This window comes from Schistocerca gregaria, chromosome 5 (genome assembly GCF_023897955.1).
Source record: "Schistocerca gregaria isolate iqSchGreg1 chromosome 5, iqSchGreg1.2, whole genome shotgun sequence".
NCBI classification, from domain to species: Eukaryota; Metazoa; Arthropoda; class Insecta; order Orthoptera; family Acrididae; genus Schistocerca; species Schistocerca gregaria.
In genome coordinates, this window is record NC_064924.1 from 311,544,966 (window position 1) to 311,561,862 (window position 16,897).

General features: G+C 38.1%; 1 protein-coding gene across 4 annotated transcripts in view; it reads left to right on the forward strand.

Moving 5' to 3' along the window:
* The window catches only part of LOC126271987 (uncharacterized), a 68,123-nt gene that overhangs the window by 38,631 nt on the left and 12,595 nt on the right, over nt 1-16,897 (forward strand). For all 4 annotated transcript variants that reach the window (XM_049974461.1, XM_049974462.1, XM_049974460.1 and 1 more), the window contains 2 exons: nt 4,533-4,625; nt 4,951-5,055. In XM_049974461.1, the coding sequence (XP_049830418.1) occupies nt 4,533-4,625; nt 4,951-5,055 (198 nt within the window). The remainder of the gene's footprint in view (nt 1-4,532; nt 4,626-4,950; nt 5,056-16,897) is intronic.

Sequence of the window (16,897 nt, forward strand, 5' to 3'; positions counted from 1 at the left end):
CACCTCAGGGAACTTCCAGCTATTTCTAGAAAACTTGGATGCTTTGTTGTGCTATCTGCCAGACAGGGGGAAGCAAATTATCATTTGTGGGGATTTCAATGTTGATTCCCTGAAAGAGTGTAATAGGAAGAATGACCTTATAGTATTACTCAGTTCTTTCAATTTGAGCTCCGTCATTGATTTTCCTACTTGGATAACAAAGAACAGCAGTACATTAATAGATAACTTTTTTATAGACCAAGATAAGTTTAAGGACATAAATGTTTATCCTGTTGAGAATGGTCTTTCAGATCATGGTGCACAGCTAGTTACAGTGCATGACATAGCTCCATGCAGTATATCAAATCAGACTTTCAAAGCAGTGGGTTCAATTAACAATATAAATATTGCAAACTTTAGGGAAAGCCTAAAGCAGCTAGACTGGGATGAAGTGTATAAGGAACCTGATGCAAACTTGAAATATAACTTATTTCATGATACATTTTTAAGGGTATTTGAAAACTGTTTTCCCAAGAAAATAGTTAAACATAATTCCAAGAAAACATATAAAAAACCATGGCTAACTAAAGAAATAAGAATATCTTGCAACCATAAAAGAGAACTGTATCTAACAGCAGGAGGGAGTACTGACCCCGAAATTGTTCAATATTATAAAAACTATTGTGCAGTACTAAGAAAAGTTATTAAAAAGTCCAGAAGCATGTGTATCGTGTCTGAGATCAGTAACTCTGATAATAAAATTAAAGCAGTTTGGAATATTATTGAAAGGGAAACAGGGCAACCAAGAGCACATGAAGACTTTAGTGCCATAAAACTGAATGACAAGTGTACTAACAAACAATCAGAAATTGAAAATATTTTCAATAATCATTTTTTAAATGTTGTGGGGAGAATAGGATCTAGATCTTCACTAGAAGAGGCAAGGCTACTAATAGAGGGACCATACCTGTGCAGTTTGAAACAACTGTAATTCCACCAACCTCTCCCTCTGAAATCAATAAAATAATAAACTCACTGAAAAGTAAAAGCTCTTACAGAATTGATGGCATTTCCAGCAAGGTACTTAAAGCTTGTTCCCCACAGATAAGTAGGATTCTCAGCCACGTATGTAATAGCTCTTTGGAGCAGGTGTTTTCCCCGATAGACTGAAATATGCCATTGTAAAACCATTGTATAAAAAGGGGGATACGTCAGATGTCAACAACTACTGCCCAATCTCTCTTCTGACAGCTCTGTCAAAAATTTTTGAGAAAGTAATGTATTCAAGAGTAGCTTCCCATATTTGTAAAAATGAAGTACTAACAAACTGTCAGTTCGGTTTTTAGAACGGCTTTTCAACAGAAAATGCTATATACGCTTTCACTGATCAAATATTAAATGCTCTGAATAACCGGACATCACCCATTGGTATTTTTTGTGGTCTCTCAAAGGCCTTTGATTGTGTAAATCATGGAATTCTTTTCGATAAGCTAAATCATTATGGTTTGAGAGGGGCAGTGCACAAATGGTTTAATTCATACTTAACTGGAAGAATGCAGAAAGTTGAAATAAGTGGTTCATGTAATGTTAAAACAACAGCTGATTCCTCAAACTGGGGGACTATCAAATATGGGGTTCGGTCTTAGATCCTTCACTGTTCTTGATATACATTAATGACTTACATTCCACATTGATGAAGATGCAAAGTTAGTTCTTTCTGCTGATGATACAAGTATAGTAATAACATCCAAAAACCAAGAACTAAGAGATGTAATTGTAAATTATATTTTTCACAAAATTATTCAGTGATTCTCAGCAAATGGACTCTCTTTAAATTTTGATAAAACACAGTATATACAGTTCTGTACAGTAAATGACACAACTCCAGTAATAAATATAGACTTTGAACAGAAGTCTGTAGCTAAGGTGGAATTTTCAAAATTTTTAGGTGTGTCCATTGATGAGAGGTTAAACTGGAAGCAACACATTGATGGTCTTCTGAAACGTCTGAGTTCAGCTAAGTATGCTATTAAGGTTATTGCAAATGTAGAAAAGTATTCATTGCTCAAAAACGTGTAATTAGAATAATTGCTGGATCCCACCCACGGTCATCCTGTAGACATCTATTTAAGGATCTAGAGATCCTCACAGTAACCTCACAGTATATATATTCACTTATGAAATTTGTTGTTAATAATCCAGCCCAGTTCAAAAGTAAGAGCAGTGTGCATAGCTATAACACTAGGAGAAAGGATGATCTTCACTATGCAGGATTAAATCTGACTTTGGCACAGAAAGGGGTAAATTATGCTGCCACAAAAGTCTTTGGTCACCTACCAAACAGCATCAAAAGCCTGACAGATAGCCAACTAACATTTAAAAATAAGTTAAAAGAATTTCTAGATGACAACTCCTTCTACTCATTGGCTGAATTTTTAGATACAAATTAAGGGGGGGGGGGGGGGGGGGGGGGGGGGACAACAACAACAACTTAAACATTAGTGTCATGCAATATTTTGTGTAATGTAATATCTTGTACAGACATCTTTTATTAACCGACACATTCCACATCATTGTGAAGTGTCGTATTCATGACCTATGGAACAAGTATTAATCTAATCTAAAGAAACAGAGATTACTGCATAATAAGTGTAAAACAAAGCATATGACTACAAATATAAAGGTGCTGAATGAAACACATTTGGCTATCAAGACAACAATGTGTGATGCCTTCAGTGACTATCATGGCAGAATGTTATCAGATGATATTTCACAATATCCAAAGAAATTCTGATCCTATGTAAAAGCTGTTAGTGGCACCAAAGTTAGTGTTCAGTCCCTAGTGAATGAGACAGAAACCAAAATTGAGGGTAGCAAAGCAAAAGCTTAAATGCTCAACTCCATTTTCAAATGTTCCTTTACAAAAGAAAAGGATAATTGCTCCAATTTCATCCTCTTACCACTGAAAAGATGAATAAAATAACTATTAGTGTTGGTGGTGTTTAACAAAGCTTGAGGACCAGATGGAATCCCTGTTAGATTCTATATGGAATAAGTGGCTGTGTTAGCCCATCTTCTAACTATAATCTATTTTAGATCCCTCAAACAAAAAACTGTGCCCAGTTCTTGGAAAAATGCACAGGTCACACCTGTTTACAAGAAGGGTTGTAGAACTGATCCACAACACTACTGTCCAATATCCTTAACAACAATTTGTTGTAGAATCTTAGAAAATATTCTGAGCCTCACATAATGAGGTGTCTTAAACAGAAGGATGTCCTGAATGCCAACCAGCACAGATTTTGAAAACATTGATCACGTGCAACCCAACTCGCACCTTTCTCATATGACATACTGAAAGCCTTGAAACAAGGCAGTGAGGCATATGCAGTGTTTCTTGATTTACAAAAAGCATTTGACTTAGTACCACATATATGCTTATTATATGGGGTATCATGTGAAATTGTGACTGGACTGAGGACTTTGTGGTAGGGAGGACACAGCATGTTATCTTGAATGGAGAGTCATCGTTAGATGTAGAACAAACTTTGGGTGTGGCCCAGGGACGTGTGTTTAGACCATGCAGACAATATTAATAGTAACATCAGGCTTTCTGCAGATGAAGCAGTTATTGCTAATTAAATATTATCTGAGAGAATCTGCATAAATATTCATTCAGATCTTGATAAGATTTCACCATGGTGCAAATTGTTCCAAATGTTCACAAATGTAAAATTTTGCACTTCAAAAATGGAAAAACATAGTATTCTATGACTGTAGTAGCAGTCAGCCTGTGTTGGAATCAGCCAACTCATACAAATACCTGGGTGTCAATCTACAAATACGATTTCTTACAAATCACTCGTGCCACTGGTTGTAGAATACTGTTCACACGTGTAGGACCCATACCAGATAGGACTAACAGAGTATACTGAATGCATACAGAGAAGGGCAACACAAATGGTCAAAGGTTTGTTTAATCCTTGGAATGTTGTCACAGAGATACTGAAGGAACTGAAATGACGCACTGTTGAAGACAGATATATACTATCCGGAGAAGTCTATTAACAAAATTTCAAGAACCACCTTTAAATAACTGAAATGGGTACTCTACAGATATACTACAACCCCGAATGTATCGCTCACATAGGGATTGTAATTATAAGATTAGAATAATTACTGCACACACAGAATTATTCAAAAATCATTCCTTCCACCCTCCACATGTGAATGGAACAGGAAGAAACCCTAATAACTGGTACAATGGGATGTACCCTCTGCCATACACCTCATGGTGGCTTGCAGAGTACAGATGTAGATGTGTATAGGCAGTGAAACAAAATGGACCAATACATGATGATGATGATGATGATGATGATGATGATGATGATGATTATGACAAATAGGAAATCCATCTTATTACTGAAAAATATTATTAATACCATTCAGCACAACACACACAAGACTCAGATATACTTAATTTGTTGTTAAAAATTAAACAATGCAGCATTTATCTAATTTGTACATTCTTATTAACTTTTGCAACTTTACAGGTGTTTCAAAACAGAGACTACTTGATAGTGAAAGGACCAGTCAGTCCAGATACATGGGATGAAAATGAAGAGCAAATGGATTCAGAATCAGAGGTGAGCACAAAAGAAGAGCAACATTTATAGTTAACTGTTAAAGAGTCTCTGCATTGATTCACTAAAATGTAACAGTAATTTGATGGAAACTTGTACACCATCTTCATTAATGATGAGCATCCTATATCTAATGTACTATCAAAATATATAATGGGCCAAATTTGCCATTAAATGGTGACAATAGTAATTATTACAGGTAGAAGCTCCCTTAAAATACTGCAGTTACACCATTCAACACCTCATCGAAGAGCCTTAGCTGTATTTATTATATTGAGAAAGCATCTGTGTCAATTGTATATCCCACTTATCAACTAAATTTTTACAGGTATTTGAAAACAGAGACTACTTCAGAGACTACTTGATAGTTAAAGGTCCAGTCTGTCCTGATGTATCAGATGAAATTGAAGACCAAACAAAGGCAGAATCAAAGGTGAACACCGAAGATGTCAACGTTTATACCTACTTGTTGAAACTGTCAACATTCTGTAATTAACAGTCACATTATTCTGATAGAATTTCTGCTCATCATAATTAGATAATGGTGAGCTCTATACTTGATGTAATGGGATGCAAATGTAAAATGACTCATACCATATCATTATGATGTATAATGCAAAATGATCCATGAAACTAACTCACCAACTTAGTGCTTACTGTCCTCTTCCTTTTACCTACTTAAGTAGCGCACCTCTTTTAAGATAATAAGAAAGTAATTACACAGCAGGAAATACTGAAAATGTAAGTATTCACAAAAATTTCATTAAATTAGTGGTGGCTTGTGCAAAGTATGATGGTTTCTAGCCTTTTGCCTTACAATGGAAGTAATCATAATTAAACTGAATATATTAATTTTAAGTATATAAATTTAAACCTATGTAAATTTTATAATTAACATTTTAACATTGCGAGGAATAAAAAAAATTAGAAACAAGAAGGAAAAAAGATGGTTTCCTTTATTATTGAAATTGGTCAAGAAATTACCAGTCTATGCTCTGGACCATTCATCCATGGTGTAATGATATGAGTGACATTAAAAAAGTCTTTCTACATTTGCACAGTATGCTACATACAGTTTCAATGAAAAATACTGACCTATTGGATTCAGTAATCTGTGGCCAATGATTGGCATCAGATTAAATATTTGTGCAGAACATAATCTGCCCTTCCTAAAACCACCTTGATATTCCCCTAAATTGCTCTCTAGTGTTGTTTCTACTCTGTTTAGAATAATCTTGAAACTTGTAATACAAGTATGCAACTGGTTCCAAAGAAATTCCAGTGTTTCTTTTTATATCTTGTTTGTTGTCTTTCATATGTAGTGGATATATCAAGGCCACTTTCCAGTCTCCTGGGAGTTTTTCTGTTTTCCATGTTTCTCAAAGGTTCATTTTAACATTTTTTTTTGTTTTTTACATTTCAAAAGTTCCAATGTAGTGGAGTCTCCTCCAGTACCTTTATAAGGTTTTAATAGCTTCTTCAATTCCTTTGATGGTTGGGGATAAATATTGTAGACTTTCATAATTTTTTAAGTATTTACGCTTATTGATTGGTTCTGGGAAGTAAGATACTGATCAAAATATTTTGCAAGTATTTCCAAATTTTCAGTTTTACATAATCTAAATCGGTGAGCCTTGCTTTATGCCCTCTGATTTTAGATTTACATTTCAAGTACCTCTACCTAACACTGTACATCTTACTTTCTTCTCTAGATATATACTGGGAAAGGGCCTCTTTAGCAGATCACCTACAGAAAACACTTTTATACTAAATTTTCTCATATGTTTCCTTGTTTTACCACCATATAGCCCTCATCCTTTAGACTTACAAGAGCAGTGATCATGACTAAATCAAATATATTAGTTTTTTTGCGTGTAAACTGAACTGTTATTTCTAAATTTTATAATTAATAGTGTAATATTGTGATTAATAAAATAAAATAAAAAAGTTACCAAATTAAATGATACTTTAAAAGTCAATGCTTGCACAGTATGCTAGACATAATTTCAAAGAAAAATACAGTCCTGGTGCCGAGAGCAGTTTAGGATGCATAGTGCCAGAAGGGATGTCATCATATCAGAGCATTCGCAGAGAAAACAGGCAGCTGTGGTGCTCTTAGTTGCTTGTAGTTTGGCTGACCATTTTTCAGCCGTGGTTTCAATGGTTTCTAGTTGTTGCTGAGAAAGCTCTACAAAACAAGTTTTCATCAATTTTATTTGCATATCAGCATGCATTCAAAGAGAAATGGCGTAATTTTAGTACAATTTCAGGCCTGCATTCAAAGCAGAATGATGGCATAACTTTAGTGTAATACTTACAGTGTGCTGCAGCACATTAGAATATGGTAACTGGCCAACATTGCATTAAATACAAGTCAGCAAACCATGTGTAAAACATTTCTTTCCATTTTATATTCTATAACTAATAGTTATACTTAATTAGTAGACATGTAACTTAGTTTCACCAATTACACTGATCTTTGTATTAATAACAATGTAATTAACCCTTAACTTACGAGATGTGGTCTCTCAGGCCACACCAGAATTTTCCACATCGCTCTCGTAGGTCAATTATGGCGGAACATTTTTGTACACCACCTACCTTCTTTTAATCGCCAACCCTACAAATTATTATTGTCAGTTGCATTATCGCCTTATCTGATTGGTGTTGACATGTGTTCTTTCGTCAGTTCAGTACAAAATGTGTTAGCAAGAATGTGACAATTTTACACACTCTAAGTTCAATAAACTTTTTAGCCAGTGGATGGAGAATGATGTCAGAGATATAGAACAAGAAGTAGATGAAGAACACAATGATTTTTCAATAGCCAGTGATCACAATTCTGCCAGGAAACAAGAGGACTATTCAGAGGAAGAACTTCTGGATAATGGTGATGTTTCTCCAACAAAATGCTTAGTGTTAGTTAAAATTAAATGTGTTCTGAGTGCTGGTAAAGAAAGATGTAGATCTCACTACTGGATATTAATTGTGCAGCCTTTCTTTTTCTGGCTATCAAGTCCAGTTTTTATATGCAAGTTTAAACCCTGGAAATTAGTTTTATTTGAAAATTTCTTTCCTACAGAGATACCATAATTTTTCAGAAAGTAAAATTCAATTCTCTAACAGGTTATTTTGTGTACTATCAAACAAGCTTCACAAAAGTATGTGATTTTTGCTTGTTACAAAAATAAAATCCTGTTGGCTTTATTTAGTGCAATAAAATCAACAAGGAATATTTAAACAACACTTATTTAGTTGTAACCATAAATGTTATATTACATAAATTATATTTTCAAATGATTTACAGCTTAAATCTTGGTTTAAAGATTGGGGTTGCAGAGATCACACCTCATAGTATACGTCAGCCTAAAGAAATCTCATTCTTTAAATTAATTATTTAAAGTTATGTACAGCAGATCATTTAGTAGGACAGTTCACAAATCTCAGCAAAAAGGACAGGACAGAATTGATTCATCACATAGTAATAAAAAATATTATTAAATATCATACATCTTTGTATAGTGTAAATTTTGGATGACCTTTGTAATCATAGCAACATTTCCAATAATTTAATGTACGTTAGTATACTGAAATGTCTCTAGTACTTCACTTTTACAAAATGAATGTCAAAATTATAATCTTCCTCACAGATAATCATTCCATATTCACTTGTGCAACAACACTCTGTCAGAAAATACAATCATAAGTTAAATTTAATAAACTGTAGCATTTCTACATCATTATCTAAAATTACTTCACTTAATTATTTTAAAAACAAGATTCTCTCAAAAGATATTATTCACGGAAACACAATGGATCTTTAAAAGAGTCAATTTCTGTGTCTTTTCTGGATAAAACAACACAAAATTAATTGTTAACCTTAATGTGGTTCAACTACTGTTAAGTAGTAGTAGAATGCAACATAAATAAGACCTCATTATTATGCATTGTCACTGTTTTGCATTAATTACAGAAACGTTTTTGTCGCTGAATTTGTAGGTAATTGCTCATTCACTAGAGAATTTAATTAACTTTCTTAATTATCTTATAGATAATACTATATTTAATCTGTTAACAGCAGATTATTTAGCTTATGACTTCAAGTTAATGACGAATGAGTATTAATGATTGCCACTTACTGGTCACACAATAAAAAGTTACAGTGCAGCAACATATATTATTTCACAAGTAAAATGATTGTTAAGTAGATATGTGTGAAATTAAGTTCAATTACTTCAGGAAAACACTTGTTTAACCAAACAAAGAAAGTGTAAAATCCTTTATCCTGTATAAGTTTATATAGAGATGAGGTGTGTTAACTGCTGAATAACTTTCTTACAATTATCAACTAGTAAGTAACTTCTAAGCAGACCCAAAGTACTTTAGTTTCAGACTTTACCATGATAGTAAGTGTGGTATCTTTCACAATGTATAACAGCACATAGTATTAATCGCTACTTATCAGAAACAAAAAATTATGTAGCATACTAGAGCAAATTTCTCTAATTGTTGCTTAGTATGAACAAGTTATAGTTATCTGTTCATCGAAACGTTTTATGGCAACATAATCTTTGATGTTCATTACTACAAACCATGGAAAAGCAAGTTAAACATTATAGCAAATCTTCAGATGTCTAATTGAAAGTCTCTAAGCCTTCGTAAGCAGCATAACATAAAATCTTCTTCATAATCAGTACAACACAAAATTTTCTCTTACATCTTATTTTTAATGGCGAAATTATGGTGTAGTCCACTTAACTGCAACTTAATCACTTGTTTTAACAATTACATGTCACAAATAGTTAATTTCCCCAACATGACATAACTGAATAAGCATACTGCACCACGTATCATGCAGGGGGGGTTACTTTGAATGCAGGGGACACATCATTGAACTTTTTTTTGTAAATAGAACATTGGGAATTGACACAGAATTCATCAACCGACCAAGGCATAACAGCCCGGATAATTATAATGGACATGTAAATAGAATTGTTTGTTTTTCTGATTTTACTTGAGTAAGTCAAATGTTATTGTTTTGAATTTTTCCTCTTAATCATCTTTCAATCTTTCATTTCATGAATTTTATCATGTGGTATGCCTGTGTTATTGCACTTTTTGTCAATTTTGTTAATCATTTCATCATGTTTATCATGAATCATGGACTTTGCTGTTGGTGGGGAGGCTTGCGTGCCTCAGCAATACAGATAGCCATACTGTAGGTGCAACCACAATGGAGGGGTATCTGTTGAGACGCCAGACAAACGTGTGGTTCCTGAAGAGGGGCAGCAGCCTTTTCAGTAGTTTCAGGACCAACAGTCTGGATGATTGACTGATCTGGCCTTGTAACACTAACCAAAACGGCCTTGCTGTGCTGGTACTCCGAATGGCTGAAAGCAAGGGGAAACTACAGCCATAACTTTTCCCAAGGGTATGCAGCTTTATTGTATGGTTAAATGATGATGGTGTCCTCTTGCGTAAAATATTCCGGAGGAACAATAGTCCACCATTTGGATTTCCGGGCGAGGACTAACCAGGAGGACGTCATTATCAGGTCAAAGAAAACTGGCATTCTGCGGATTGGAGCATGGAATGTCAGATCCCTTAATCAGGCAGGTAGGTTAGAAAATTTAAAAAGGGAAATGAATAGGTTAAAGTTAGGTATAGTGAGAATTAGTGAAGTTTGGTGGCAGGAGGAACAAGACTTCTCATCAGGTGAATAGAGGGTTATAAACGCAAAATCAAATTTAATAATGAATTTAAAAAAATAGGAGTGCAGGTGAGCATAGTGAACGCATTAATTGTGGCCAAGATAGACACAAAGCCCACTCATACCACAGTACTACAAGTTTGTATGCCAACTAGCTCCGCAGATTATGAAGAGATTGTTGAAATGTATAATGAGATAAAAGAAATTATTCAGATAGGGAAGGGAGACGAAAATTTAATAGTCATGGGTGACTGGAATTTGATAGTAGGAAAAGGGAGGGAAGGAAACATAGTAGGTGAATATGGAATGGTGGTAAGAAATGGAAGAGGAAGCCGCCTGGTAGAATTTTGCACAAAGCATAACTTAATCATAGCTAACACTTGCTTCAAGAATCATGAAAAAAGGTTTTATATATGGAAGAGACCTGGAGATACTGGAAGGTTTCAGATAAATTATATAATGGCAAGACAGAGATTTAGGAACCAGGTTTTAAATTGTAGGACATTTACAGGGACAGATGTGGACTCTGACCACAATCTGTTGGTTATGAACTGTAGATGAAAACTAAAGAAACTGCAAAAAGGTGGGAATTTAAGGAATGGGACCTGGATAAACTAATAGAACCAGAGGTTGTAGAGAGTTTCAGGAAGAGCATTAGCGAATGATTGAGAAGAATGGGGGAAAGAGATACAGTAGAAGAAGAATGGGTAGCTTTGAGGGATGAAATAGTGAAGGCAGCAGAGGATCAAATAGGTAAAAGGACAAGAGCTAGTAAAAACCCTTGGGTAACCGAAGAAATACTGAATTTAATTGATATAAGGAGAAAATATAAAAATTCAGTAAATGAAGCAGGCAAAAAGGAATACAAACGCCTCAGAAATGAGATCGACAGGAAGTGCAAAACGGCTAAGCAGGGATGGCTAGAGGACGAATGAAAGGATGTAGAGGCTTATCTCACTAGGGGTAAGATAGATACTGCATATAGGAAAATTAAAGATACCTTTGGAGAAAGGAGAACCACGTGCATGAGTATCAAGAGCTTTGATGGAAACCCAGTTCTAAACAAAGAAGGGAAAGCAGAAAGGTGGAAGGAGTATATAGAGGGTCTATACAAGGGCAGTGTGCTTGAGGAGAGTATTATGGAAATGGAAGAGGATGTAGGTGAAGATGAAATGAGAGATATGCTATCACGTGAAGAGTTTGACAGAGCACTGAAAGACCTAAGTCTAAATAAGGCCTTAAGAGTAGACAACATTCCATTAGAAATACTGACAGCCTTGGGAGAGCCAGCCCTGAAAAAAACTGTACCATCTGGTGAGCAAGATATATGAGATAGGTGAAATACCCTTAGACTTCAAGAAGAATATAATAATTCCAATCCCACAGAAAGCAGGTGTAGAAAGATGTGAAAATTACTGAAATATCAGTTTAATAAATCACAGTTGCAAAATACTAATGTGAATTATTTTCAGACAGATGGAAAAACTGGTAGATGCTGATCTCAGGGAAGATCAGTTTGGATTCTGTAGAAATGTTGGAACACATGAGGCAATACTGACCCTATGACTTATATTAGAAAATAGATTAAGGTAAGGAAAACCTACATTTCTAGCATTTGTAGACTTAGAGAAAGCTTTTGACAATGTTGAATGGAATACTCTCTTTCAAATTCTGAAGGTGGCAGGGGTAAAATACAGGGAGTGAAAGGCTAATTACAGTTTGTACAGAAAACAGATGGCAGATATAAGAGTCGAGGGGCATGAAGGGGAAGCAGTGGTTCAGTGGTTGGGTAGGGAGTGAGACAGGGTTGTAGCCTGTCCCCGATGTTATTCAATCTGTATATTGAGCAAGCAGTAAAGGAAACAAAAGAAAAATTTGGTGTAGGAATTAAAATCCATGGAGAGGAAATAAAACTTTGAGGTTCGCTGATGCCATTGTAGTTCTGTTAGAGACAGCAAAGGACCTAGAAGAGCAGGTGAACGGAATGGATGGTGTCTTGAAAGGAGAATATAAGATGAGCATCAACAAGATCAAAAAGAGGATAATGGAATTTAGTCGAATTAAGTTAGGTGATGCTGAGAGAATTGGATTAGGAAATGAGACATTTAAAGTAGTAGATGAGTTTTGCTATTTGGGAGAAAAATAACTGATGATGATTGAAGTAGTGAAACAATTACTAACAAAGAGATAGAGGGGTTGGCCAGTACTTACCTCAGCTCAGTACAGCCGATAGAAACACAAAAAACAACCGAAAATTTAAGTTCCTAGCTTTCGGAATAAATGTTTCTTCATCAGGGAGGAGAGAGGGGAAAGAAAGGGAAGAAGGGAAAGTGGATTTAGTTACTCACAACCCAGGTTATGAAGCAACAGGGAAAGGAAAACAGGGAAGGTAGCAAGGATGGAGGCATGGTTGTCAGAGGGAAGCCAAAGATATTCTACTGTAGGTTCTGTGCCAGCTTCAAACAAAAGAGGATGCATACAGAAGTAAGGAGGTGTAGAGTATAAAGATGTAGGATGAAAAGATGCATGAATGGCTAAAGAGGAAAGGGAAAGAGGAGAAGACTGAAAAGTAAATGGGAGTGAGGTTGTTTAACATAGGTTCAGTCCAGGGGGATGGCGGGATGAAAGGATGTGCTGGAGTGCAAGTTCCCATATCCGCAGTTCAGAGGGACTGGTGTTGGGTGGGAGAAGCCAAATGGCACATACGGTGTAGCAGGTTCCTAGGTCCCTAGAATTATGCTGGAGGGCATGGTCCGCTACTGGGTATTGAACATCTCCTAGGCGGACAGTTCGTCTGTGTCTGTTCATGCGCTCAGCCAGTTTAGTTGTTGTCATACCAATGTAAAAGGCTGTGCAGTGCAGGCATGTCAGCTGATAAATGACATGTGTAGTTTCACATGTGGCCCTGCCTTGAATTGTGTATGTTTTACCAGTAGCGTGGCTGGAGTAGGTGGTTGTGGGGGGATGCATGGGGCAGGTTTTGCAGCAGGGTCGGTTAGAGGGGTAGGAACCGCTGGGTAGAGAAGGTAGTCTGGGAATATTGTAGGATTTAACAAGGATGTTACAGAGGTTAGGGGGACGACGAAAGGCAACTCTGGGTGGTGTGGGGAGAATTTTGTCAAGGGATGATCACATTTCAGGGGTTGACTTGAGAAAGTCATATCCCTGTCGGAGTAATTTATTGATGTATTCGAGGCCAGGATAATATTGGGTGACAAGGGGGATGCTTCTGTGTGGTCTGAGGGTAGGAATATTGTTGTTGGATGGGGAGGAATGTATTGCTCGGGAGATCTGTTTGTGGACAAGGTGTGCAGGATAGTTGCGGGAGAGGAAAGCACTGGTCAGGTTATTGGTGTAATTGTTGAGGGATTCGTCACTGGAGCAGATACGTTTGCCCCGAATACCCAGGCTGTAGGGAAGGGAGCGTTTGATGTGGAATGGATGGCAGCTATCAAAGTGAAGGTACTGTTGTTTGTTGGTGGGTTTGATATGGACAGAGGTGTGGATGTGAGCTTCAACAAGATGAAGGTCAACATCCAGGAAGGTGGCTTGGGTTTTGGAGAAGGACCAGGTGAAATTCAGATTCGAAAGGGAGTTGAGATTATGGAGGAAATGAAGGAGTGTTTCTTCACCATGAGTCCAGACCACAAAGATGTCATCTATAAACCTATACCAGGCCAGGGGAAGCAGCTGTTGGGTCTTCAGGAAAGCCTCCTCCATGCGGCCCATGAAGAGGTTGGCATAGGACGGAGCCATCCTGGTTAGCATGGCAGTTCCCCTGCTTTGTTTGTGGGTCTGGCCTTCAAAAGTGAAGTAATTATGGGTGAGGATGAAGTTGGTAAGTGTGATAAGGAACGAGGTTTTTGGAAGATCTTCGGGTGGGCGTTGGGAAAGGTAGTGCTCAAGGGCAGAGAGACCATGGGTGTGCGGGATGTCTGTGTAAAGGGATGTAGCATCTATGGTGACAAGAAAGGTTTCAGGTGGGAGAGGAGTGGGAATGGATTTGAGGCATTCTAGGAAGTGGTTTGTGTCCTTGATGTAGGATGGGAGCCTGCGGGTGATAGGTTGGAGGTGTTGGTCTACCAGAGCTGAGACACGTTCTGTTGGGGCTTTGAAGCCTGCTACAATGGGATGGCCAGGATGGTTCTCTTTGTGGATTTTGGGTAATAGGTAGAAGGTAGGGGTACGTGGCTCAGGTGGAGTGAGTAAGTCTATGGAAGCCATTGTGAGGCCTTGTGAGGGACCTTGGATTTTTAGGATTTTCTGCAGCTCAGTCTGGTTGGAGGGAATGGGATCCTGGGTAACAGCTTTGTAGGTTGAGGTGTCGGAGAGTTGACGCAGTCCTTCTGACACATACTCCACACAGTCAAGTACCCCAGTTGTGGAGCATTTATCCGCTTGATCTTTTTTGCGCACTCGCGATCTTTTTTGCGGCACGCGCAATATTTTTTCGCTACTCGCTATCTCTGTTTTTGAGCAGCGTGTGTTCTTTTTCGCCTGATCTGGACATACTTGCTTGGTCTGGTCAACTTTTTCCGTATTGATCTGGACATACTTGCTTGGTCTGGTCAACTTTTTCCGTATTTTTCTTATTTGATGGTCTTTCTTTGGTGTTTAACATTACCAACACAATTTCTTTCTTTCTCGCCCTTCCTTCCGTGTTTCATTCCTTCTTATGATTACTATTTTAACTTTAGTTATTTAATTTCCCTACCCACCAGTTACCCACTATGTACCCTCATCATATACCACGTTATTTACATTCATTCCGGAAACATGCATTTACCGTAGCCAAACTGCAATCCCACATACTTTTCCTCTGTTCCTGCTTAACCTTTGGAATTACGCCTAAAGGACTTGCCCTAAAAGTTCCCATCTCTGGGTGCAATTCCTCCTTCCACCAATCTCTCCTGGACTTCCAGAAACTTCAATCCTTAGCCCTTACCCAACTTGTCCTGAATCTCTACACTACTCCATGTAACCACCACTCCCAACAGCTCCTACCTCTCTTCAAAGTCCTCCACCTCTCAAACAGTTGCTTGGAGAACGCACTCAGGAACATCATCCTAGAAGCCAGCCGCAAACTTGAGTCCCATGCCACACACCACCTGCAAAAACTATCCACAGTGCTAGTGCAACACCTAAGAAGTGGGGTCCCTCTCCCTATCTCTCACAAACACCAACCACAACAGAACCGTCAACAAACCCCCCTCATAGCCAACGAACCTAGCCTAGCCACCCTACTCAATCTCCCCATCCCAGCACATACCCCACACAGACCAAATCTCAACTATAATCACAGTCAAATGCCACATATCACCAACCCCAATTCAGTTCTAAACCTCTCATCCAGATCCCTCTCTCCTCCAGAGACATCTGTTCTATCAAAAGGCTTAACCTTTAGCCCCACACCTAAATTCAACCACACTGCCCTGGTTAAAGATCTCCTCTCATTCACTCGGAACCTCAACTGGAAATATCATTTCACTACCCAAACACAGTCCCCAAATACTAGACCCAGTGTTGAACCTTATCCTTCTCCAAAACCCAAGCCACCTTCCTGGATGTTGACCTTCATCTTGTTGAAGCTCACATCCACACCTCTGTCCATATCAAACCCACCAACAAACAACAGTACCTTCACTTTGATAGCTGCCATCCATTCCACATCAAACGCTCCCTTCCCTACAGCCTAGGTATTCATGGCAAACGTATCTGCTCCAGTGACGAATCCCTCAACAATTACACCAATAACCTGACCAGTGCTTTCCTCTCCCACAACTATCCTGCACACCTTGCCCACAAACAGATCTCCCGAGCAATACATTCCTCCGCGTCCAACAACAATATTCCTACCCTCAGACCACACAGAAGCATCCCCCTTGTCACCCAATATTATCCTGGCCTCGAATACATCAATAAATTACTCCGCCAGGGATATGATTTTCTTAAGTCAACCCCTGAAATGTGATCATCCCTTGACAAAATTCTCCCCACACCACCCAGAGTTGCCTTTCGTCGTCCCCCTAACCTCCGTAACATCCTTGTTAAACCCTACAATATTCCCAGACTACCTTCTCTACCCAGCAGTTCCTACCCCTGTAACCGACCCCGCTGCAAAACCTGCCCCATGCATCCCCCCACAACCACCTACTCCAGCCACGCTACTGGTAAAACATACACAATTCAAGGCAGGGCCACATGTGAAACTACACATGTCATTTATCAGCTGACATGCCTGCACTGCACAGCCTTTTACATTGGTATGACAACAACTAAACTGGCTGAGCGCATGAACGGACACAGACGAACTGTCCGCCTAGGAGATGTTCAATACCCAGTAGTGGACCATGCCCTCCAGCATAATTGTAGGGACCTAGGAACCTGCTACACCGTATGTGCCATTTGGCTTCTCCCACCCAACACCAGTCCCTCTGAACTGCGGATATGGGAACTTGCACTCCAGCACATCCTTTCATCCCGCCATCCCCCTGGACTGAACCTATGTTAAACAACCTCACTCCCATTTACTTTTCAGTCTTCTCCTCTTTCCCTTTCCTCTTTA